Raw genomic sequence first — 24323 nt, 5'->3', positions numbered from 1 at the left:
AAATGCAAATCGAAACTACAATGAGATATCGCCTCACACTAGTCAGAATGGCCATCATCAAAAAATCTACAAACAATAAATGCTGGAGAGGGTGTGGAGAAAAGGGAACCCTCTTGCACCATTGGTGGGAATGTAAATTCATATAGCCACTATGGAGAACAGTATGGAGGTTCCTTACAAAAGTAAAAATAAAACTACCATACGACCCAGCATTCCCATTGGTGGGAATCTAAATTCATATAGCCACTATGGAGAACAGTATGGAGGTTCCTTACAAAAGTAAAAATAAAACTACCATACGACCCAGCATTCCCACTACTGGGCATATACCCTGAGAAAACCATAATGCAAAAAAAGTCATGTACCACAATGTTCACTGCAGCTCTATTTACAAAGCCAGGACATGGAAGCAACCTAAGTGTTCACCGACAAATGAATGGATAAAGAAGATGTGACACACATATACAATGGAATATTACTCAGCCATAAAAAAAAACTATATTGAGTTATTTGTAATGAGGTGGATGGACCTAGAGTCTGTCATACAGAGTGAAGTTAAGTCAGAAAGAGAACAACAAATACCGTATGCTAACACATATATATGGAATCTAGAAAAAAACAAAAATGGGGGCTTCCCTGGTGGCACAGTGGTTAAGAATCTGCCTACCAATGCAGGGGACACTGGTTCGAGCCCTGGTCCGGGCAGATCCCACATGCCACAGAGCAACTAAGCCCATGAGCCACAACTACTGAGCCCGGGTGCCACAACTACTGAAGCCTGCATGCCTAGAGCCCATGCTCCACAAGAGAAGCCACCGCAATGAGAAGCCCCTGCATCGCAACGAAGAGTAGCCCCCTCTCGCCACAACCAGAGAAAGCCCACGCACAGCAACAAAGACCCCATGCAGCCAAAAATAAATAAATGTATTTAAAAAACAAAACAAAAACAAAAAACAAAAATGCTTCTCAGGAACCTAGGGACAGGACAGGAATAAAGATGCAGATGTAGAGAATGGACTTGAGGACATGGAGAGGGGCAAGGTAAGGTGGGACAAGGTGAGAGAGTGGCATGGACATATATACATTACCAAATATAAAATACATAGCTAGTGGGAAGCAGCCACATAGCACAGGGAGATCAGCTCGGTGCTTTGTGACCACCTAGAGGGGTGGGATAGGGCGGATGGGAGGGAGATGCAAGAGGGAGGAGATATGGGGATATATGTGTATGTATAGCTGATTCACTTTGTTATAAAGCAGAAACTAACAAACCATTGTAAAGCAATTATACTCCAATAAAGATGTTAAAAAAAGAAAAAAAAGATGTGAATAGAAATGCAAAAATATTCATCACCCAAGGAGGTAAAATTCACAATGTCCCGGCAGGCATTAAAAAATAATCAGGTAAGCAAAGAACCAGGCAAATACAACCTATAATATGAGTAAAAATAAATAAGTAAAAAGGCATCCAAAAATGAGACAGAAAATATAAAATAGTAAACAAGGATAGTGAAAGTTACTATAGTATAACTATGTTCTGTATATTCAAGAAAATTGAGAAAAAATAAAACAGCATGTTTGGAAGAAATATGGAAAATATTAAAAGACCCAAACCAAACTTTCAGCAAAAAAAAAAATCTAAATCTAAGATGAAATAAAGTTGGTAGGATTAAAAGCATATTTGACATTGCAGAAAAAAAGATGAATAAAGTTAAAGCCATTTAAGAGCTGTCCAAAATGAAACACAGAGAATAAACACCAAAAAACAATAATAAATAAGAGTGTCACTAGGCTCTGAGACAACTTAAAGTCAACCTAAGTTTAACTGAAGTCCTAAGATTACTAGAAGGGGGACTATTTGACATAAAAAATGGCTGAAATTTTCCCAAATCTGATGAAAACTAATAAACCCATGATTTGAGAAGCCCAATAAATTCAAGCATAAGAAACATGAGAAGAATTATGTAAAGTCACATCATAATTAAACTGCCAAAAGTCAGTGATGAAATTAAAAAACAGCCAAACATCCCATCAGAGCCGTATGCAAAGCAGTAGGAAAATACTGACCTATAATGAAGGGAAAAGTCAATTAATTAAAACAGATCAGGGAGTAACACAAATGAAAGTAATAGTCACAAAAACATTTAAACAGTTTTTAAACTGTATTCTGTATGCTCAAAAAGCTGGAGGAAAGTTAAGTAGACACATGGAAAACAAACACACACAAAAATGAACTTCCAGGAAAGAAAACTATAATGTCCGAGATGAAAAAAATGCACTGAATAGGAATAAGGACAGATTAGATAATGAACAAGCAAAGATTAATGAATCTGAAGATAGAGCATTAGAAAAGACCTGAAATGAAATGCACAAAAAATGAACATAGCATTAGTGAATCATGATACATATTCATGACTGAAGGGAAATTTACAGCACTAAATGTCTGTATTAGAAAAAGGTCTGAAATCAAGGATCTCACCTTTCCTCCTTTAAAAAACTAGAACAAGAAGAGCAAATGAAGCCCAAAGTAGGTAGAAGAAATGAAATAAAGGTAAGAGTCTAAATTTACAGAAATCAAATAGAAAAAATTTAAACTTTTAAAGAGCACAGTAAAAAACAGTTATTTTAAAATTTCATTTTAAAACTAGAAAGTGAGCAAGAGAAGAAAGGAACAGAGACAAACTACAAAACAGCCAGAAAACAATTAACAAAATGGCAGTAAGTACACACCTATCAATAATAAAATGTAAATAGACGAATTCTCCAATCAAAAGAGAGTGGCTGAATGGATTAAAAAAAGAAGTTGCAGCTATATGCTGCCTATAGGAGACTCACTTCAGATATAAGGACACACAGACTGAAAGTGAAGGGATGGAAAAAGATATTCCATGCAAATAGAAACCAAAAGAACGTTGTGGTAGCTACACTTATGTAAAACAAAATAGACTTTAAAACTAAGACTGTAAGGACTTCCCTGGTGGTGCAGTGGTTAAGAATCCGCCTGCCAATGCAGGGAACATGGGTTCGAGCCCTGGTCTGGGAAGATCCCACATGCTGCAGAGCAACTAAGCCCATGCGCCACAACTACTGAGCCTGCTCTCTAGAGCCGATGAGCCACAACTACTGCAGCCCAGGCACCTAGAGACTGTGCTCTGCAACAAGAGAAGCCACCGCAATGAGAAGCCCGCGCACCGCAAGGAAGAGCAGCCCCCGCCTGCAGCAACTAGAGAAAGCCCACGTGCAGCAACGAAGACCCAATGCAGCCAAAAATAAATAAATTTATAACAATAAATAAATAAATAAAAAATAAAACTAAGACTGTAACAAGAGACAAAGAAGGGCATTACATAATGATAAAGGGGTGAGTCCAACAGGAGGATATAATATTTGTAAATATTTATGCACCCAACATAGGAGCACCTAAAGTATAAAGCAAATATTAACAGTCCTAAAATTCCATTTAAAAAGAAAGCTACTCACTCAGCGCATACAGTTTTTCCTGCTGATGTATGTGCAGATACTAGAACAGACTGATTATTATCAACACACTGAATGGCTTCTCTTTGAAAAGCATCAAGAATGAACGGGTATTCCTATAAAAAAAATTAGTATCTGTATGAAGACACCTAAACACATCATAGTACACTTAAAACCAAGAGACGCTACCCCTAGAAGCATTCTGGGAGCATTTCTTTATGAGTCTATATGGGAAATATGCCACCCACTAGAGAAAATTAGGAAGAATTAAAAAAAAAACTTTAACCAGACAGCATAGAAGTTATTTCTACTATCTGATCTTTCAATTATTATATGTTTACATATATATTAATTACAACACAATAATCATTACCATTTATCAAGAACATGCTTTATGGTGGGCACTGTGCAACACATTTTCCACATACTAATCTTCACAGCAACCCCTAACCTAAGTATAATTTCTTTTCACAGATGGGAACTCTGAGGCTCTGAAAAGGCAAGGCCTCAATGAAGTTCATTCGGCAAAGGCAGAATAATGTATCTATTAGACTTGAAGAGTTCATGTTTACCCCACCATACTGCCTTTTTTACTTAAGAAAATGACTTGGAAAATTTATATTACTCTTTCACCATCTATCAGGGTTTCAAAATCCATTTACTATCAGCAATAGAGTTTAAATTTCATTAGAAGCTTGTTCAACTCCCAAAACTATATGCAAAACTGATTGTACATATGCATTTTTTTCTAGAGAAAGATCAGTACTTTTCATTAGATTCATTAAAAAGGTTGAGAATTATTTTAATTTTTAAAAATCTTATCACATGATACTTGGTTTTCAGCATGGTTATTGATTTGGTTCTCACCATATTTGACTTCAGGTGGCGGCTTCTTAGTTTGTACATATACATGTGTGTATATACATATATACACACACACTGGGAAGTATAAGAATCTCATTTAAAAGTTTATCTTTAAGATTTTTAGGAAAACAGACTCACAAAACTATACAAACCATACTGCCCAAAGTACAAACCTTTGCAGCTTTTCCAACGCGAGGTTTAAGTGGTAGATAATCTTCATCTGCAGGAAGTGCAACCTGATGTTAAAAAAAAAAAAATCAATTTACTATTCGAGAATTGATGCATTCAACACTCCTTAATCAATGATGGTTTGAAAAATAAAGGTGATGAACTAAAGTGTTTCTGACAGTCTTAGACACTGTAAAATTAAATAACCACCTTTGAGAAAAAGTCAAAATGCAAAAGCTACAACATTCAAAAAACTTCTATTAGTGTTTATCTGATAGTAATCTAATTAAAAGCACTTAAGTCTATCTCCCAAAAGAAACTGTTTATTAAGGTCTAGGATCTATCTCAGCTATCTTTGTATTTTCTATATCTAATGTACTTCCTGACATTAATGAATGCTCAAAAAAGCAGAATGGACATAAAAAAGGGATGCCACTATATGAAAGAAAACTATGTGGAATAAAATGGTATTATTCCCTGCAACAGGAAACTAATTTTCCTCCAGTGAAGATTAAGATCTGGAGAGCAGTTCACAATATATCTAAATTCCCAATACGTAAGCGAATTAATGTATAAATAATCAACAAGGGCAAAGTACGGTACACACAGAAGTTAGAAATAATTTCTAAGAGCAAAATTTCAACAAACAAGTATGAGGTAAGATTAGCTGTCTTAGAAATATTAAGAGATTGTTGGTAAATTTGCAATTCTATTACAATCAAGATGATGTGTGTAGTGTTTCAAAAAGGAATAACTAGAACCTGACTGTAATTAAGTGAAACGATAAATTAAGAAACTCAATGAACAATACCCAGTATAATAACTGTGTTAGAAGCAATGTGAAACTCTAAATAGAATCTATAAAGGGGCAGAATTTGGTAGTTTATCCAGCACACATTACGAAAGGATTAATTTGAGTTGTTTTTATTAATGAATGAACCCTTCCGGGGACAGGAATAGTTTTCATCAGTCTTCCCCTTGAGACTACATATTCCCCTTTATTATGACGCCAAGAAACTTCTAAGTAGTTTCTGACTCCTAGGTAGTTTGACAATAAGAGGACTACTTATCCATTAATTTAAGGGAATGTCCTTCTTTTGTTATACCATACCATGAGTATGATGAAAGTGATTCTACCCAAAGAGCACAACCTCTGGCGCACTGACAAAATCAGATTTCGGAATCTGAAAATCGAAGACTAGACCCTAAATCATGGTGTGACCCTCATCAAGGTATGATCAACCTGCGGGCCCATACCTGGTTACTTGGTTCACCTCCCTCACATCTCTCCTGATACTTGCTATGACATGAACAAAAAACATTAACACAAAGCAATTTAGATTTTAGCATTTCTGAGATTTAATAGCAGCAACAACAAATTGTGTTTTCACATGTATGAGAATCAGAGTTTTGTTTTTATTCTCTGAAAACAGTCTGGGTAACACTAACTTATAACAGACAGGTAGAAGAGAAGCCTACAGAGACTAAGGAGTCAGAAAAATAGAAAACCAACAGAATAATCAAGAGTCAAATAGACTTAGCAATTAGTTATTGGTGATTTTTGCCAGAGCAGTTTGAAAGACATGGAGAAAGAAGAAATCTAACTATAGTAGACTAAAAGATGACTGGAAAGTTAGGAAGTTAAGCAGGGATTTTCTAAGCAGAGCACTCAATAACAACTCTGAAAAGAAAGGGACCATAACTTTTTTTGTTTATCTCTATATTCAGTGAATAATAAAATATACCTGGCACCCGAAAGATATGTACTGAATGAATGACTACAATGGGGAAGAAGAAACACAACACAGTGGCTAAAAAGCAACAAAGAACAAAAGAGAAGCTTTTGAATATTCATATGCTGATAAGAAAAGGAAAATAGAGAAAAGGAGACACCAGAAACAGTCAAGGGAAAATGGAATGATCCAAGTCTTTGTGGAGGCAGGATAGGATACAACCAAGAACAACTCTCCTCAGCCTAAACAACGCAGTGCCTTGTCCTTTGAGTTGATGTGACTCCAACTTGGTATCTTCAAACCTCTAATATAAAGTAAAAGGTAAGGTTACCTGCTAAAAATGTGAGAGGAGATAACAGAATGGAGGGCTTGAGGATAATCATGAAGGAGGACAGAAAGAACTTCTGACCTCTTGAGAGAAAAATTTGTGTGTGTTTGAGGTTTTTTCCCCATCTTTTTAAGACCACAGCATCAAATAGGGTCTAATATAAGTGTTAAAAGAATGATCTAATGGATATTATACCTGCCAAACTAAGTGCTATTCTAAAGGAACATAAGGAAATTTCAAGTAGAAAAACAGGTGTTTAAGAAAATAAGGTTCCAGATCTACATCAAAAGCAATTTTTGTTAATTTGGAATTACTCTGCTTATTTGATAAAGTCTTTAATAAGATTCCCCAATTAACTGTAGTAATAACTTATAAGGTTACATGGTAAAGGCAGAAGTCTTAATAGAAAGAACTAGTGTTAGTTTCCTTATGTCCCATATTTTTATAAATGCTCACTGATAAACGGTTACTACAAGCTATCAGTGACCACCATCTTGTGGCAGACAATGAAACTGCAATATATCAGTCATCAGAGCAAAACACAAAAAAGCACGGGACCTGCAAAATGTCACTGTTACTTGACTTTAGGAGCATGGGAATAAACATGTACTAAATTCCTACTCTGAAAAACAAAACAAAAAAACCAACAAAAAAACCCTACTCTGTGCTGGGTATCTTACCTAATTTTCTTACATAATCTTCACAACCACCCCAAGATGTAAATCCCATTATTCTAAACTTACAAATTAGAAAAACAATGTCAAAGAGGTTAAGAAATTTATCCAAGACTGTAGTTGGGAAAAGCGCTGTGTCAGTGTCTGAGCTCAGGTTTGAATACAAACCCCCAGCTCCTTCCACTAGACTACGTAAGCTGACTGCACAGAAACTACATATTGTTTCCAAAGCCCTTAAGGCTAAACTGCTTGTCAATCATCAGACTAGATAGTCCAAAGCAAAATCCCACTTAAAACACCAACTTACCATACACTGTTTGTGCTTACCTCATGTGTACACCCTTCAACAGTTTCAACTGATTGTACCTTGACCCTGGGCATCAAGTCTGACAAACTTAAAAAAAAAAAAATTGTTAAAATTACATTAAAATAAATTACTGAGAATTATATATGCTGGGAATTCAAAATGGTGAGTTAGCATCTTTTATTACAAATACAAAACAGACTCCAAATGGATTATTCAAATAATTATGTCAGCTTAGTTCCAGTAACTATTTTGGATAAAAAGTACCTCTACAAAAGCATTATCACTGCTTCAAAACACAAAGCTGCTTATAAAAACCATTACGTGATAGGAAGTATAAAATACACTAGCCTAATACAGATGTTGCTATAATTTATAGAGGTGTTCCCTCTTCTCATCAAAATCCTAAGTTATACTCATCTAGGTTCTCTGTTTAGACTCTGAAAAGACATGATTGTGGATAAATTGAAGAAAAATAGATGTATTTCTGCACTAGATCCACTATTATTGATTGTACTTTTGATTTTTTACTTTAAATCAATAACCATACTTTGGATAAAACCCAAGAATTACTACAATAAGCAACAATGATTTTAAATTATCAGTATTATTTTGTAACCTATTCCACTAGTTTGGACAAACAGTGCATCTTAAGTATTTCAGTGATACATCTACCACCATTTATAGTACCTACTTTTGCTAGCTACAACAACAGCTAACTGGTTAAAAAACAACAACAACAACAAAAAACCATAGGAGTAAATTCTTTATTGTAGTGCCAACCTAGAATATGGCAAATGAGAAGGGAAAAGCAAAGTCATGACCATCGCTACGAGAGGAAACAGGTCAACCTAAGAAATTGGAATTAATTTCTAGAAAGTTCCAACTTTTGAAATCAAAGAAACACCCAGCTATTTCAGCCACACATATCCCTGGGTCTCCCTCATTGACAGTAGTCTTGAGATTCATAGCCACTCTACTGCTACATGCAACAGTGAAAATCTAATTCCTTCTAATGCTCCTTCTCAAGGATTCCCTTCCATTGTGTCAGTTTTATTCTTTCCTTTTATCCCACTCTTCCAGTGATCCTCTTCTAAGACATTAACGAATAAATGAAATGGCATTTCTTCTTTTTAAAAAAATCAGGCTTCAAGATTCTTTCTTAAAATTGGATTCAAAAGTATTAAAAGCCTTTCTTTTCTATATTGTTTTCCATTTCCCCAAACTTACCTAATTGTTCTACAGTTATATGTTTATATGAATATATAAAGAATATTTATTTTCATTTCTCTAATTCAACAAATATTTTCATAAAGTAACAACATACAAGCAATTTTCAAAACTTCAGGCAACCACCCAACCTAAGAGTTACTAGCATTTATAACAATGGAAATACTACCTTAAGTCTTCAGTTATTGACTCTTCTACCCTGGGCTTCTTTCCAAAAATGGGTTCATCTGTGCCCTCGAAGTCTGCATCTCTCTTGTTTTTTCCAATATTAGTTGACTCAGATTGTAATTTACCATCAAAACGTCTTCTGAAAAGTGAACGGTTTAGAATGAATTCTGCAATAGCACTGCTTACTTTAAGGGTGACTCCGTAAAATATTATCCCATGTATAATATACACTATTAACAAAAAAAGTCATGTAAATAGATATTACAAATCAAAAGTGGCTAAGGCCCAGAATACTCTTATTTTAACTAATGAAACTGAATACTACTCCTCTTTCATTTCATATTTTCTTGGAAATTCTGTTCTAAAAATATTTTGCAACTCACACTAACGTAACTACTACTAATATAATATTCTTAAAAACTGTAAAATACCATTAGACATTTACGTGAACACTTTCAATAAACATTTAATGCTTTTCTAATGGCATAATATTACTATTTGGGAGAAAATTTTTTTATGTGGTTGGATTCACTGGTCAAAAGTAGTGACAATAAACGGTGCTTTGTGGATTGGATAACCATAGGGAAAATCAATCTGACCCCTATGCCAATTATACACAAAAATCAATATGGATATTAGATCTAATTGTGAAACGCAAAAACAACAAAGACTCTAGAAGATAAAATGAGAAAATTATCTTTAGGTATTACTAAACAGAACATAAAATTGTTAACCAAAAAGTAAGTTTGCTAAATTGGACTGCATTGAAACTAAGAGTTTCTGTAAATCAAAAGGTACCATTAAGAGAGTACAGAGAAAAGACAAAGTGGGAGGAAACACACATAACTGACAAAAGGCGTATGTATCTAAAATAATGGAAGTGACGGCTACAGATTAAAAAAAAAAAGATAACCCAATAAAAAAATGAGAAAAAGACTAGAACAGGCACTTTACGAAAGAGGATATCCAAATGATCAATAAGCATACGAAAAGGAGCTCAAGAACCATTAATTACCAGGAAAATGGAAATTAAAGTAGACTATATTACATCAGTGGCTCCAAAATTACTGATCTCAGAAATGAGAGATTTTGATTTTGATTTTCCAGTCTAAAAGTTATTGAGGATTCCAAGGAATTTTGTTTACGTAGTCTTATCTACTGATGTTTACCATATTAAATATTAAAACTAAAAAAAAGTTAGTATTTTCCCAAAAAAATTTTAATGAGAAAAATGGCATTGTTTTATATTTTTGCAAGTCTCTTTAATGTCTGGCTTAATAGAAGGCAGCTGGACTCTCATCTATCTCTACATTCAACTTGTTGTGATACAGTTTTTGGCTGAAGTATGTGAAGAAAAATTCAGTCTCCTATAGTTGAAAAAGAGCAGGCTTTTCAGATAATTGGGAATATTCCTCTGATCCCACACCAAACCTCAATCATACTTCGAAAGGTACTGCCAGAGCTACAGTTAAGAATTTTACAAACAATGTTGAGCAAAAGCCAGAAACAAAAGAACATATTCTGTATGAATCCATTTACATTATATTTACAAACAGAAAAAAAACTAACACATGTGGTTATCAGGTTAGTCACTTTACTGGGGGACAAAGAGGGATTTCTGCAATATTCTATTTTTTTGTCCTGAACAGGGCTTACATTGGTGTGTTCACTATGAAAATTTGCCCCATGACTTTCGCACTTTTTTTTAATATGTTTTATCTCAACAGAAAAATTTTTTTAAAAAAGACTCAACAAACAGTAGTATTGATCTATATGCTTGAATAACCTTTCCATAATGAAGTTTATTCCTTGATGCTTGGCAAAACCTGAAATATGTAATTCCTCTCACGCCCCATTTAGTGGAATAGGCATTCACAGCTGTCCCATATTACTTACATGAATCTCCTTTGGACAAGCGATCAATATCCTTGGCCCTCAGTAAAAGAAGACATATGAATGATAATTATGATCCCTCTAGTTCTAACATTTTATTATTCTGTCTGAATTAGTAAGCATCAACCAAAGCATTGTAATTAAACCTACTAGGAGTTGGTGACAACTATAAGACAAAGAAACATCATTCCTATACCTTTGAGAAGCTTAAAACCTAAATTCATTGTAGAATACTTTCCTTCAGAAGAGCTCCATTATTCTTTAATACTATATTCAACTCTCTATTCAACCGTATTCTTATCTAAACAATTGAATCTGAATCTAATCAAGTCTCGACATCAGCAGCTGTCCAAGATATATACATGCAAGTACCCATATAACTTTAAATTTCTAGTAACCATGTTAAAATAGTTTAAAAAAGAAACCAATTTTAATATATTTCATTTAACCCAAAATATACAAAATATTATTTCAGTATATAAAGATAAAAATGCTGTATTTGACATTTTTTATAACAAGTCTTCAAGATACAGTGTATATCTTACATTCACAGAACATGTCAATTCTGATTAGCTACATTTAAGTGCTCAATAGCTACAGGTAGGTAGCAGCTGTTACAGGAGTCCCCCCCTTATCTGTGTTTTCCCTTTCCAAGAGTTCAGTCACCCAAGGTCAACTGAGGTCCAAAAATATTAAATGGAAAATTCCAGAGGTAAATAATTCATAAGTTTTAAACTGGATGCCTTTTTGAGTAGCATGATGAAATCTTGCACATTCCTGCTCCATCCCGCCTGGGACATGAATCATCCCTTTGCCAACAGTATCCAGCCTATTAAGTCACTTAGTGGCTGTCTAAGTTTTCAGATCACTGTTGTACTATGGCAGTGCTTGTGTTTAAGTAACCATTATTTTACTTAATAATGGCCCCGAAGCACAAGAGTAGTGATGCTGGCAATGCCAAAGAGAAGCCGTCAAGTGCTTACTTTAAATGAAAAGGTGAAAGTTCTCAACTTATATATTGATATAATTATTTCATTTTATTTTTAGTAACTGTTAATCTCTTACTGTGCCTAATTTATAAATTATGCTTTCGTAGGTATGTATGTATAGGAAAAATCATACTACATACAGGGTTTGGTACTATCCAAGGTTTCGGGCAACCACTGGGGGGCTCTTGGAACCTATCCCTCTCAGATAAGGGTGGGGGACTACTATAGATTGCATAGTTCCGCTCTGGATATAAGGACAGTTTACAGTAAATACTTGAAGATAAAAAAGCTAGTAAAATGACAGCATAAGAAAGCAAATTCAGGATGTGGAAAACTATACAGGACAAATGAGCTGGTTTCTCCTCTCATCCACCCCTCCAAAAGAAATCAATAGCGTAAGGAAAAAAGGGACTGTTGTAAAATGAAAGACTTCAGGGATATAACAACCAAAACAGTATAAGGGCTTTGTCTGGAACCTGATTCAAATAAACCAACTACAAAAAAATACCTTTGCGACAACTGGGGAATCTTACTGTGGACTGACTATTCAATGATATCAAGGAATTATTGTACATTTTGTTAGGTATAACAATGGCATGACAGTTATGTTGGAAAAAAAAGTCATAATCAACAAGAGATGCATACTGAAATATTTAGGGGGAAATAACATGATTAGTAGCATTTGATTTACAAAAAAAGGATGTGGGAATAAATTGACCATGACTTGATAATACTGAAGCTGAGTTATGCGTACATGGAGTTTTTCATATTATTCTCTCTCTCCAGACAATTCTCATAAAGTTTTTTAAAAAAGCACCCACTTAGTCTAGAGTATTAAATATCAATACAAAAGACAAGATCCTCTAAAGTTCCAGGATTTGCCCTTCTGTGTTATACAAATCAGATGGAAATCATGCTATACATATTGACTAGATACAAATAATTATGACAGTATGATAGTTACAATAAGGCAAATTGGATTTTTCCCTAAAAATACCTAGACGTCTAGGTCTAGTTAGAAGTGTTGGTAGTAAACAAAGTTCCGTAAGTTAATCATGGTCTATATTTTCTTATGTATTTCCTTTCTCTAATGTTCACATATTTCCTAGTAAAATTAAAATATAAATTGTTTTTATATCCTACAAATGTTCACTTTGGAAGGTTGCAGAAACAGCTTACCCCTAATACACTGCAAAGTGAATTTTACCTGAATAATTTTGAAACAAAATATTTACCGCAGTAGGAAATTATACATGTATCATCTTCATAACATCATAGTTGCCCATTCAAACTACAGAAATTATTAATTATTCCTGTTTGGAAAAAAATAAAAAGAACCTGTCCTCCTTTCTCATTTTCCCTGAAAAGTTCTCCAAGACTACTACACCCTCTAACTCAATGAGAGAGGAAGACTATTTTTCTCCTTTGTTTCACTCTTATGTGACATTTCAAACTCCTGATTGTTCTAATATCCCTCTAATCTCTATGTTATATGTGGGAAAACTATACTTTCCCACAGGAATCTCCACTTCAAGCAGTACCAATTGAAATAGCATCCAAATATATACCTACAGTTCTGGTATTTCTCCAAACCCAGATTAAAATTGCCCAATGGACACTTCAATATGGATATACTATCACTTCACTTTGTCTCTAGCCAGATTAATTTCTAAATCAAAATCTCCTATAAATTTCCCTATTTTTCTTCTTCCTGATATCCAAGTTCAAAACGTCTCTTTTGACCTTTTCCATTGTCTTCCTTAAATAAGGCCTGTCAATTTTTTCCTTCACAACATTTTATCTTTCCTTTTCCTTCCTTCTGTGACCTCCTGAGTTGAGGTTTTTATAATCTCATAATTAGATAACTGAAATACTTTTTAATTTACTTTTTACTATCAGTGTCTTTCCTCTTTCCATACACTGACTACTGATACCAAATTAATTTTTCTAAACTATCACTCTACCTATCCAGTCATCAAGTTAGGAAAAAAACACATGTTCACCTGGGTTTTTAAAATGAAATCAAAACTCATATGCTTGCTATTCAAGGCCCTTCATAATCTAAAACCAATTTATATTCTCAGGCTTATCTCTTGTAGTCCCTAAGCAAACACTCCGCCTAGCCCAATTTGTGCTACAAAACAAAACAAATCAAAAAAATTCTCAGCGTCAATAAGGAATCATCTCAACACAATAGCTTCTTGCATGTAAGGCTCTCTAGACATCACAAATAGCTCTCTTTCCTGAACTTTTATAGCACTTAACTGTATATACAGCTTATTGTATTTCAATCTCCTACTAACTCTTTAAAATATGTATCTGTACCACCTCCTTACCCCAAATAAAAGTTCCTTGAGAGCAAAATCATGTCTAATTTAACTCAAGCATCCATTGGGTATCCTCCCCCAAGGTCAAGAGTAAACTAATGAATCATCTTACTTTAAGTTTCAGGGACCAGTAATTTTTAAAATTTTTCTTAATAAAATCAAAGAAAGCCAGCATTTGAGAATCTATTATGTGCTAAACACTGTTAGGCGCTTACACATACTATCTCGTTTACTCCTCACAAAAACACTAGCGGTTGGCGCTATCACCTCATTATGGGCAAGAAAACTGAAGCTTGGAGACTGAATCTCTCTCCCTTCTCCTGCTATTTGCCCTTTCCCCTCCAAGTCAATCCAAGTCACATTTTCTAAGCTTCTTAACCCTTTACTCAACTGGTGATTCGTTTCCTGTATTGTGCCCAGTATTGTGCTGGAGCTGGGGGTACAGAAACTCAAGAGACAGCTGACCTGCCCTCACGACCCCAGGGCGCAGGCAGGGGTTGTAGTCAGGCCTTACGCACGCGTCAGGGAAATTGCAGCGGCAAAAGTACACGCTGCCTGCGGCCACCGGAGAACGCCAAGACCCAGCTTCCCCAAACCAACGTTCTTCCTCCCTCCTCAACATCCTTCTCAACCCCCTTCACTTCCCAACGCCACTAACGTACATCCTACTTCTCGTGGTCTTCAGAAGAGAGTGGGATTTTCTTCCCTCAGCACTGAGGAGAGAGAAAGAAAAAAAGACATCTCGGACATCTTCCTTACCCGGCCTTTTCCGCAGACCCTGGCGGCCCCTTCCATTTCCCCTTCTCCTTTTCCTTGTCTTTTTTGGCTCCGGGCGCAGTGGTCGAGTCGTCCTCAAACACGCTGAAGAGCTCATCCCCGAAAGCGTCCGCCATCTTTCGGAGCTGAGAGACCGAATCTCCCTCCTACCCACGATGCTCCGCGACCGCACCAACAGTGACGCCAAGCAAAGCCTCAACAGGGCCCCGTGGGAGACAAAATTAGTCGAGTCACGCAGCCCCGGAGACTTTTTCCCTGCCTCCTTTTTCTCCTCCGACCTTTCCTTTCTTAACCACCGGCGGATAGGCAGCTCCTTGGCTAAAGAGGGAGCGAGGCGAGGGTTCCCGGCACGCAGCAAACGCCTAGGTGGGCGGAGAGGAGGCGGGACCTTGGTGAGTCGGGCCAATTGCGAAGCAGCGGTTGTAGCAGGGCCTAGAAGCCCGGATGGAGGACGGAAGGTGGCGGCGTGGGACTCGGGGAATGTGAAGAGCTTCTGGAGGCGGTGCGGGAGTGGTTCCGGGACCTGGACCGGGAGGAATCTTCTGCCGCAGCTGCAACATGGGCGGCAAGAACAAGAAACACAAGGCGCCGGGGGCCGCGGCGGTCCGGGCCGCTGTATCAGCTTCCAGAGCCAAATCCGCCGAGGCCGGAGCTGCCGGGGAGGCCCAAAACAAGAAGCCCGTGGTCAGGCCGCCCCCATCCGCCGCTACTAGCACCAGGGATCCCCGAGTCAAGCAAGGTACGAGCGGTCGGGCCCCGGCCTCCTCCTGAACCGCTACTGCCAGTCCCGGGGGAGAAGCCTTCGCACCTGGGCGGACCCTCGGTCTTAAAATTTCTATCTTTCACACCCGGAGCTGCTGGCTCCCCATCGGGTAGCCTTGTTTTTAGATCAGTGTGAGCTGCTTGGGCCTCCAGAGTTCCGACGGTAGCGTCCCCCACCTAACCTCCGCTTCCATCTCCTGAGAACAAAAGAAATTTGCATTAGCTCCCGTTTCAGTGGGGATCCGTCCTGAGCCGTCATCTAAACTAGCGAGGCGAATGCAGAGAGTAGTGTGTGGAATTATTAACGCCCTAGAGCCAGACCCATTTTCTACTTGCTTCTCAAACCATTTTCAGCCACGATGTAGCGTTTCCACGTGTTATGGAAAAAATCAGTACTTAAGAATTTCAGCACTTACACACCGAATATGGGTAACCTATTGCAAAAATTATCAGCGATCTTTACCGCAGCAATGCATTTTTGCTTACTGTGCAGTCTGGTTTGATAACTCAATCTGGAGATTGCCGGTTCTGGCTGCAGATCAGCAGGCCACTATTACAGCTGATTTGGACAGTTATACGGTGTTTTGTTCTGCTTAGCTTGTTTGCTTGTAGTTCTTACTGAAATGTAAGTTTAGCAAATATTTGTTGAAAACCTACTGTGTATTTGGCACGAAGTTAGGGATGGGATGAGCAAAATAGACAAATCGTCTCTCCTGGAGCTTGCCAATCTAATGGCGCACACAGCCATGAAGTAGTCACACAAACGTTGCTTTATGATTGATAAGTGCCACAAAGAAAAGCTAAGGAAGAGAATTTAACGGCGTAATCTGATTTTTACTGGGGAAAAGGAGGAGTAATGGACAGTCTCTTTGAGAAAGTGACAGTATCGGGAGGATGAATAGGTGTTAACGCTGTACAGAATGGGGGAAATAGTATTCCTGGCTGAGGTAAGGAACTCTGTTGTGCAAAGATCTTGAGTCAGGAAAGAGCATGGGCCTTTAAGATACTCAGAATGTAAGCACTGCCTAAGGAGGAAAAGAGATGAGACTGAAGAAGTAGGCAGGTAACAAACTTTCACTTAGAAGGTGAATAATAATTCATTGCCCTACAATATATTGTAACCCTTTAACTACAAAGCTATTATGCCTGCAATTACAAGTACATAGAATTTCTCCTTAAGTATTCTGTAGCACTTTTACTCTGTGAATCAGCCTCTTTCTAACTCTCTGTCTTTTCTTGATATTCCTCTGAATTCTTTGAACTTTCTAATAGTCCTTTGTTGTATTCTTTGGCTTCCCATTCTCCCAACCCCAAAATATGACCGTTACCGAAGGTGTCAGTCTGTGACAGTATGATTCTCTCTCTACAGCCCTTTCAGGAGAGTTCATCTACTTCCATTACTTCTGTCTTTTCTTTTGTAGATGACTCCTCAGTCAACACGTCCAATCCTGGTCTATTCCAAGCTCAAGTCAGCCATTTCTACATTTACTTGGACTTTTGGCCCTGTTTTGAAAGCACATCAAATTTAATAACATGGCTAATACTGAACTATACTTCTCTCCCCCAAACTAGCTTCTCCTGTGACTTCTTTGTTTCTATTTTTCCATATTCCTGTATCCAATGTCAATATTTATTTTTTATGTCTTCCTTTCTTCTTCACATCCAATCTGTTGTCAAGCTCCGTGCAGTCTTTGCTTATTTCTCTTCTATGTATGCCCTTTTCACTTTTGATTTATACTGTTCACACCTCAGTTTAGGCACTCATGAATTTCTGGAGTACCAACACAGCCTTCTAATGGGTTTCCCTAGCTGTACTCTTTTTTCCTCCTCCAGTCTGTCCTGCATAAAGCATCAGATTGATCTTTCAGAACCAGTGCTTTGATCACGTCACTTACCAGTTTTTTCTACAGCGTCTTCACTGACTCTGTGATAAAATACAAACCGTTCAGCTCGTCTAAGACCCCCTTTCTAGCCTTTTTCCTAGTTCCTATATTCAGCTCTAGCAAATCTGGTATATTTTCACTGCTCCAAATGCAGCTGTTGGCTTTCTGCCTCCTCATGTTTATTCTTGCCGTTTTCTCTCATTGGAATGCTATCTATCCCTAAAGCTATCTACGAGAATCCTGTAATAACCCACCGCAGATATCAACTACTTTTTGAATTCTTCTGTCTCCACAGCTCATGTATATCATTGTTGTCTGAATCATTCTTTTTGATGTTTAGATCTTGCCTATGTGAGCAATTATACATTTTATCTATCCTATAAAATTGTAGGAGGTAGGAACAGTTTTATGGTTATGTATTAACATCACTCAGTATCTAGTCAAATGCTCTGAATATAGTCATCCAAAAAATTTCTTGGGTAAGTGACAAGGAAAATTTCAGAGGAATTACTAAGACCAAGAAATCAAAAGAGAGAAAATGAGAGGTTATCTACCAAATTTGTAGAGAATATTTTATAACCATAAATCAATATACATAGCAGTATAAATAAACTGTTGCAGCAAGATTGCCACATGATTTTGTTTGTTTTCTTTTTTTCTGTCTGGATATTTTTATATTACATATAATAGGCCTACTTGGAAGAAAAAAGTGGAAAAGTACACAGAAAAAATTATCTCTGAACTCTTTGTTGTTCCTAATGTAAATGTAATTGCTTTACTCTGCTTCCATCTCTCTCTCTGGCTTTTCAAACAATTTGAAGGATTGTACATAGCATACTTTCTCAAAATTGGACTGTCATCTAGAAATAGAAAATGACTGGTGCCACGAAATGGTTCTTGGTACAATCCTGGGTATTCTTCCACTTCTATTTTATCATTTCTTTTGTTTATCAAATAATGTTTGAAGAGCTACTATGTGCCAGGCAAGATTTTAGGCACTGAGGATACCACAAGAACAAAACAGACTGAGATCACTGCTTTCAAGGGGCTTATTGGGGGCTGGTGGAGGGTGCTTACAACCATAAGGCTTGTGTTTGTGAAAATTCTTAAACCTAGTTGAGACTTAAAATCTTGAGAGAAATAAGACTAGGGGACTGATGTCATGAATAAATTCATAAAAACCGTTATAAATAATTTTTAGGGTCACCAAAATAAAATAGAAAAAGTGCCATGAACGTCAGAAAACAGTGACTTGGTAAAGAATAAATTGGGTGGTGGGGTCTGTTTTGGTTTAGAACAGAGATGGCTTTTCTGAGGAAACCTGCTGAGATGATTTGAAGCAACCAGTTATTAGATCTGGAGACAGAATGTTTGAGGCTTAGGCAACAAGGGCAAAGGCCCTAAGGTGGGAACAAGCTTGGCATGATGCAGGAAGACAAGAAGAAAGTCTGTATGGGTGGAGTGAGAGAGGGGGGACTGGTGTTTGTATTAAACGGGGAAGAGACCTTAGCTTAGTCAGGTAGTTTTGGCAGTATGGATGGACTTCCTCACAGACCCTGACTGCTTAGACTATATCAGCTAACTCTAATTTATTCTCCAGATACGCTGTACTTCCCCTTCATAGCCTATTTGGGTAATTAGTTGCTTAATTACTCCACCAGAATATGAGCTCCATGAGGACAAGTTTGGGTCTTATTTATTTCTGACTGGATCTCTTGGCTGGTTTGGTTCCCCTTGCAGATGTGTACTGTTGGGCAGAAGGGAGCCACAGTGCCTCAGTGCACCTATCACCAGCACCAGCACCTCAAAGTGAATGTTTCAGTGATAGTGGGTCGTCACAATCACTGTAGGATGTAAAATGCAATACCGTATAAAAAGAATATATTCTATAAGAAAGAGTATTGGGCAACAAGAAATTGATTCTGGCTGATGCTTCTTTTTTCTTGCTAAGTCATCTTGAGGAAATCACTTAGTTTTTCTGTGCTTCAACTTTAATGTAATAAATATTTTTGAGAGCCAGTTACGTATGTTCCTTTGTTCCATGAACAGTCATTATAAATTTGAAACCCTTAGTGCTTTTGCCTTAGGGATACATTCTGCACACTAACTTCCTTATTTCCAGTCAGATTTCCAATAACTCCCTTCATCTAAAACAAAACCAAAACTTGTGGAGAAGGGTCTCTAAGCAGCAAGAAAGGTAGCTGCCATAAATCTTATGCACATTACTTGGCAGAAGAATGGGGACCATTTTTATTCCATGGCCTATTGACTTAGAATTGTATTTGAAAATAGGGTTACTCATTTACAAGTTTCAGTATCTATTTTCTTCTGGTGCCATCACTTTTTCCTAGGTAACAGATTAGAATTTGGGGGTGGGGAGTTATTAGGTTGACATTCTGAAAGGTGGCAGCTGACAGGAGAGAAGACCAAAGAATCACTAAATAGAAAATTAGAGCAGTCTCAGGGAATTGGGTAGCCTCTGCAAGCCTCTGAGCAAAGTCATAGATACTCATAATAAGTAATGCATCACGAAAAGCTTTGAATTTTGCTTATTGTATGTATTATGGCAGGAAGTGTAAATACAGTTTAGAAGGATTTCTATCATTGTTTTAAAATGCATTTCAGATTTTGGAGTTTTCATTCATGCTGACTAAAAATCTTACATGAACATGTTTTAGGAAGAATTTGAAAATGAAAGGGCCTTACTGGTTTACTTGATTTAATTGGTAATATCCCTGGCAAGATCTCATTATTGCTTCAGTTCCTCAGAGTATTGAATAAAATGAAAACATACCGTTTTTAGAGACCCTGATTGACACCCAGCGAATGCATAGCAGTATGGGTGTTCATTCCCCTCCTGATAGTCTGGGGACTTAGATCTTTTATTTGCCCTCTGGAAGTTTGCAGTATAAGCTGACCTCAAGGAAGTGATATGGTTGGACGTTTTAGGTGGAATGGTTGGAGGAGAAAAATGAGAGCTGACTGCAATCTTTAATTCACTAATTTAAAAAACAAAACCAATCGGGAATTCCCTGGTGGTCCAGTGGTTAGGACTCGGAGGTTTCACTGCTGGGGCTCAGGTTCAACTCCTGGTTGGGGAACCAAGATATCGTAATCTGTGTGGCGTGGCCAAAACAAAAAACAAAACCAAAAAACACTTATTAATGGAATTTACAATCTTACTTCTGTCAGTAACACAGGAACCTGAACTGTTTCTCAGTATTGTCTTGGTAATGAAACATTCATCCATCTGTACCTTTTCAGAAAGGGTTATAACTGGGGCCCCTCCATGGGTTTAGGGACCTCTAAAACTGATTAGTGTGCTAAATTTGTGAATGAATTTACTACAACTGATAAGACCCCCCCAGAAATGGTTAAAGACTACTGATATATACTCTCCTTTATAACCATTGACATGAGTTTATGAGCAAGGTTACCAGGATTAAGGTAAAGTCTGAGACTAAAAGATGAGGAAAACCATACTATACCAGAATTGTTATTATCTTTTAACGTATTCTAGGTAGCTTTGGGTACCTTCTTAACGATAGCACAGAAGTAATTCAGGGACCCACCAATGTTCCTAGTTCAGGCTGCTCAAATGTAAATAGTTATTTTCAAAAACTTTGGTTTTCCTTTTTAAATGCCTCATTATATTAACTAGCATCTTAAAATGAACAACCCAATGTAAGTCAACAGAGACTAAAATCCTGGACTTTATAATAAGCAACTCTTTAATGTTTAGGTTTCTCAAAGTGAAAAAAATCCTATTTTAAGGTTTATAAAAGCAGAGTAACAAGGTTTTGTACGATTCTAGGATTATTTTTATATAGCAGTGGTTCTCAAAGTGTGCTTAGGGGATCCTGGGGAATTTTTGAGACCTTTCTAGCAGAGGCTTAATGAGATCAAACTATATTCATAATAATTCTAAAATGTTATTTGCCATTTTCATGCTCATTTTCTCTCTAGTGTACAGTGACTACATGATGTGTGACATTACAGAAGACTGAATGCAGAAGCCAGATATTAAGAGATTTGCAAAAGTAGAAAATTTTTTTGGTTTGGAAAATATAGTTATTTTTCATAAAAGTACTATATTAACATGTAGTAGGTTTATTTTTAATGAATTAATAAATATTTTTTAAAATTTCCCTTTTGGGATTTCCCTGGTGGTCCAGTGATAAAGAATCCACCTTGCAATGCAGGGGACGTGTGTTCAATCCCTGGTCAGGGAACCAAGATCCCACATGCCGCGGGGCAGCTAAGCCTGCGTGCCACAACAACTGAGCTCGCATGCCTCAACTGGAGCCCACGCGCCTCATCTAAAGAAGAGTAAATCCGCACGCCACAACTAGAGAGAAGCCTGCGCACCACAACGAAGAGCCAGTGTGCCTCAACGAAGCTCCCACATGGGGCAACTAAGACCCGATGCAGCCAAAAATAAATAATAAATAAGTCTTTAAAAATAAATAAAATTTCCCTTTTAATTTATAGTATGATAAATATCAATATTATAACCTACATAAACAAAAAGTATTTGGGATCTTCAATAATTTTTAAGAGAGTAAGGAGATCATGAGACCAAAGTTTGAAAATGAAATGTATTCCTTCCCGGTTATTCATTGTTAGAAAACTGTTAATATATAGCATTTCTATTGACTGGAACAGACTTGGCAACTGTAGTGGGTTGAGTAGTGTCCCCCAAAATTTCATGTCCACGTGGAACCTCAGAATGTGATCTTATTTGGAAAAAAGATCTTTGCAGGTGTAATTAGTTAAGGATCTTGAGATGAAATCATCATGGATTTAAGGAGAGCCCTAAATCCAATGACTAGCGTCCAGAGAAAGGAGACGGAGATTTGCACACAGAGAGACAGAGGGAATAAGGCCATGTGAAGACCCATTTTAAGGAGGCAGACAAGCCAAGCAGTGCCTGGGGTCACCAGAAGCCAGAAGAGGCAAGAAAAGAGTCTTATCTAGAGACTTCAGAGGGAGTATGGTCCTACTGACACCTTGATTTTGGACTTCTAGCCTTCAGAATTGAGAGTGTTTCTGTATATTCAGCCACCAAGTTTGTACAGCAGCCTTGGAAACTAATATAGCAACCTTATACTCAGTAGGAGAGAATGATAGGAACTCCCACCTCCTTTTTGCCTTAGGAGGAGTGCTTTCTCTTCAAAATTACCCATCTTCTCTGCCAGGAATCAGATATCCTCTGAGAGGTCTTACTTCAGCTAAGTGCCAAGCATTTGCACTCTATGAGAAACTAGTTAACCTAGAGAGTGCTAAGCGGTAGAATGTTTTTGCAAATTTAGCAGAAGTATTGCTGACTTCCAGATTGAGTTATTTGGTAAAGTGGAAAAGAAAGAGCTGAAATCAAATATTTAATGTTTAGCGATCTTTAGAGGAAAATTAAAATAGTGTCATGGATATTAATCATTAAATTACCTTGACTCTTTATTGTCTGTTATATACAGGTCCGAAAATTTATAGTTTTAATTCTGCAAATGATTCTGGTGGTCCTGCAAATCTGGATAAATCTATTTTGAAAGTGAGTATCAAGGTTTTGAGTCATTTCAAGAAATGTTACCTTAAAAAAAAAAAGATAAACTCTTAAATGTAAGCAAATGATGGGGTGTTTAAAATTTTTGTAAGTAGTACAATAATTCCTCATCTATACTAAATAAAAGTGAACCATACACATCTGTTGAGAGCCTGTAAGAAATTAAGGAAGAGCTGGATAAGGTCCAAACTTCTAAGTATATCATACACACCCTTTCAGGTCTGACTTAGTATTCTTTTCCAGCCTCCTCTCCATTACTCTTCTCCACTTAAAATTTTAGTTCATATGTCATTGTTCCCCCAAATCCCATATGATTTTAACGATTCCAGGCTTTTGTCCGTGGGCTCTCAACCTAGAATGCTCTATTTCCCTTTCTCCATTTATAACCTCTGTGAAGTCCATCATAACTCACCAGGTTATTTTCCTGGTGGTTCCATCAGCACTTCTTCCATCTTTTTAAATAATGACATGCTGGGTTACAGTTTATCTTTTTATATATGTTTCCTGTGCTAGACTGAATTCCTGAAGTATGTTTTTGTGCATTGCTCGTAGTGAGCATTCAGTAAAGATGTGATCAAAAGAAGGTATTTTTGAAGGTAGTTGGCTGTATAATCTTAGGTTAAACATATGGAAACAGCAGAAGGTAAAATGGCCAAAAGGAAAAAATAGAAAACAAACTCTGGAAGCCAAAATAATTTGTGTAACCTAATTATTACAATTTATGTAAGTTTTTACTTTTACTTGATTTGCCCTCTTTTTAGTGTAGCATCCATTCTTTCAGGCAATGTGCTTGGGCTGGTTTACATTAAGGCAAATTTCTGGGTTCCATCCCCAAGGATTCTGATTCAGTATGTTTAGGATAGGGCTTAGGAATCTGTCTTTGTGGTGGCAATCTAAGGGTGGTCCAAGGACAGAGTCTTGAGACATACGGCTTCAAGAGGCTTTATAAAAGGATTTTTGCCTTGCCACATGTTGTTGCTTTTTCCGTATCCCATTTTTTCTTAAATATATGGTAGGAATGTGGTCCAGTGAATGGTATTCCAATATATGATAATCATTGTATCTGATTTCAGCTGAAATTCTGGGCTTGGTTGGAAGGGATATAGAAAACTGTGTGATTTGTTTCTAATTATTTAATTATTAAATGTTATTTAATAATTCATCTTCTAATTGATATGACCTTTTT

At 37.0% G+C, this 24323-nt stretch overlaps 2 protein-coding genes across 3 annotated transcripts in view; one reads left to right on the top strand and one right to left on the bottom strand.

The window, feature by feature from the left end:
* Positions 1 to 15289, bottom strand: part of MTREX (Mtr4 exosome RNA helicase) — a 133724-nt gene extending 118435 nt beyond the window's left edge. Inside the window, exons 1-5 of one of the 2 annotated variants that reach the window (XM_059916381.1) lie at positions 14915 to 15289; positions 8948 to 9085; positions 7572 to 7638; positions 4515 to 4577; positions 3481 to 3593 (exon numbers count right to left, since the gene is read on the bottom strand). In XM_059916381.1, the coding sequence (XP_059772364.1) occupies positions 3481 to 3593; positions 4515 to 4577; positions 7572 to 7638; positions 8948 to 9085; positions 14915 to 15048 (515 nt within the window). In that variant the 5' untranslated portion in view covers positions 15049 to 15289. Of the gene's footprint in view, positions 1 to 3480; positions 3594 to 4514; positions 4578 to 7571; positions 7639 to 8947; positions 9086 to 14914 lie in introns of those variants that run through there. The other variant, XM_059916382.1, reaches the window with a different exon arrangement.
* DHX29 (DExH-box helicase 29) overlaps positions 15162 to 24323 on the top strand; it is a 47079-nt gene continuing 37917 nt past the window's right edge. The window contains exons 1-2 of the mRNA XM_059916380.1: positions 15162 to 15671; positions 23052 to 23125. Of these exons, the coding sequence (XP_059772363.1) occupies positions 15491 to 15671; positions 23052 to 23125 (255 nt within the window). The 5' untranslated portion in view covers positions 15162 to 15490. The remainder of the gene's footprint in view (positions 15672 to 23051; positions 23126 to 24323) is intronic.

Source organism: Balaenoptera ricei, chromosome 3 (assembly GCF_028023285.1).
Source record: "Balaenoptera ricei isolate mBalRic1 chromosome 3, mBalRic1.hap2, whole genome shotgun sequence".
In the NCBI taxonomy this organism is placed as follows: Eukaryota; Metazoa; Chordata; class Mammalia; order Artiodactyla; family Balaenopteridae; genus Balaenoptera; species Balaenoptera ricei.
Note: the sequence above shows the minus strand (reverse complement) of the source record. Positions and strands in the feature narration are given on the sequence as shown.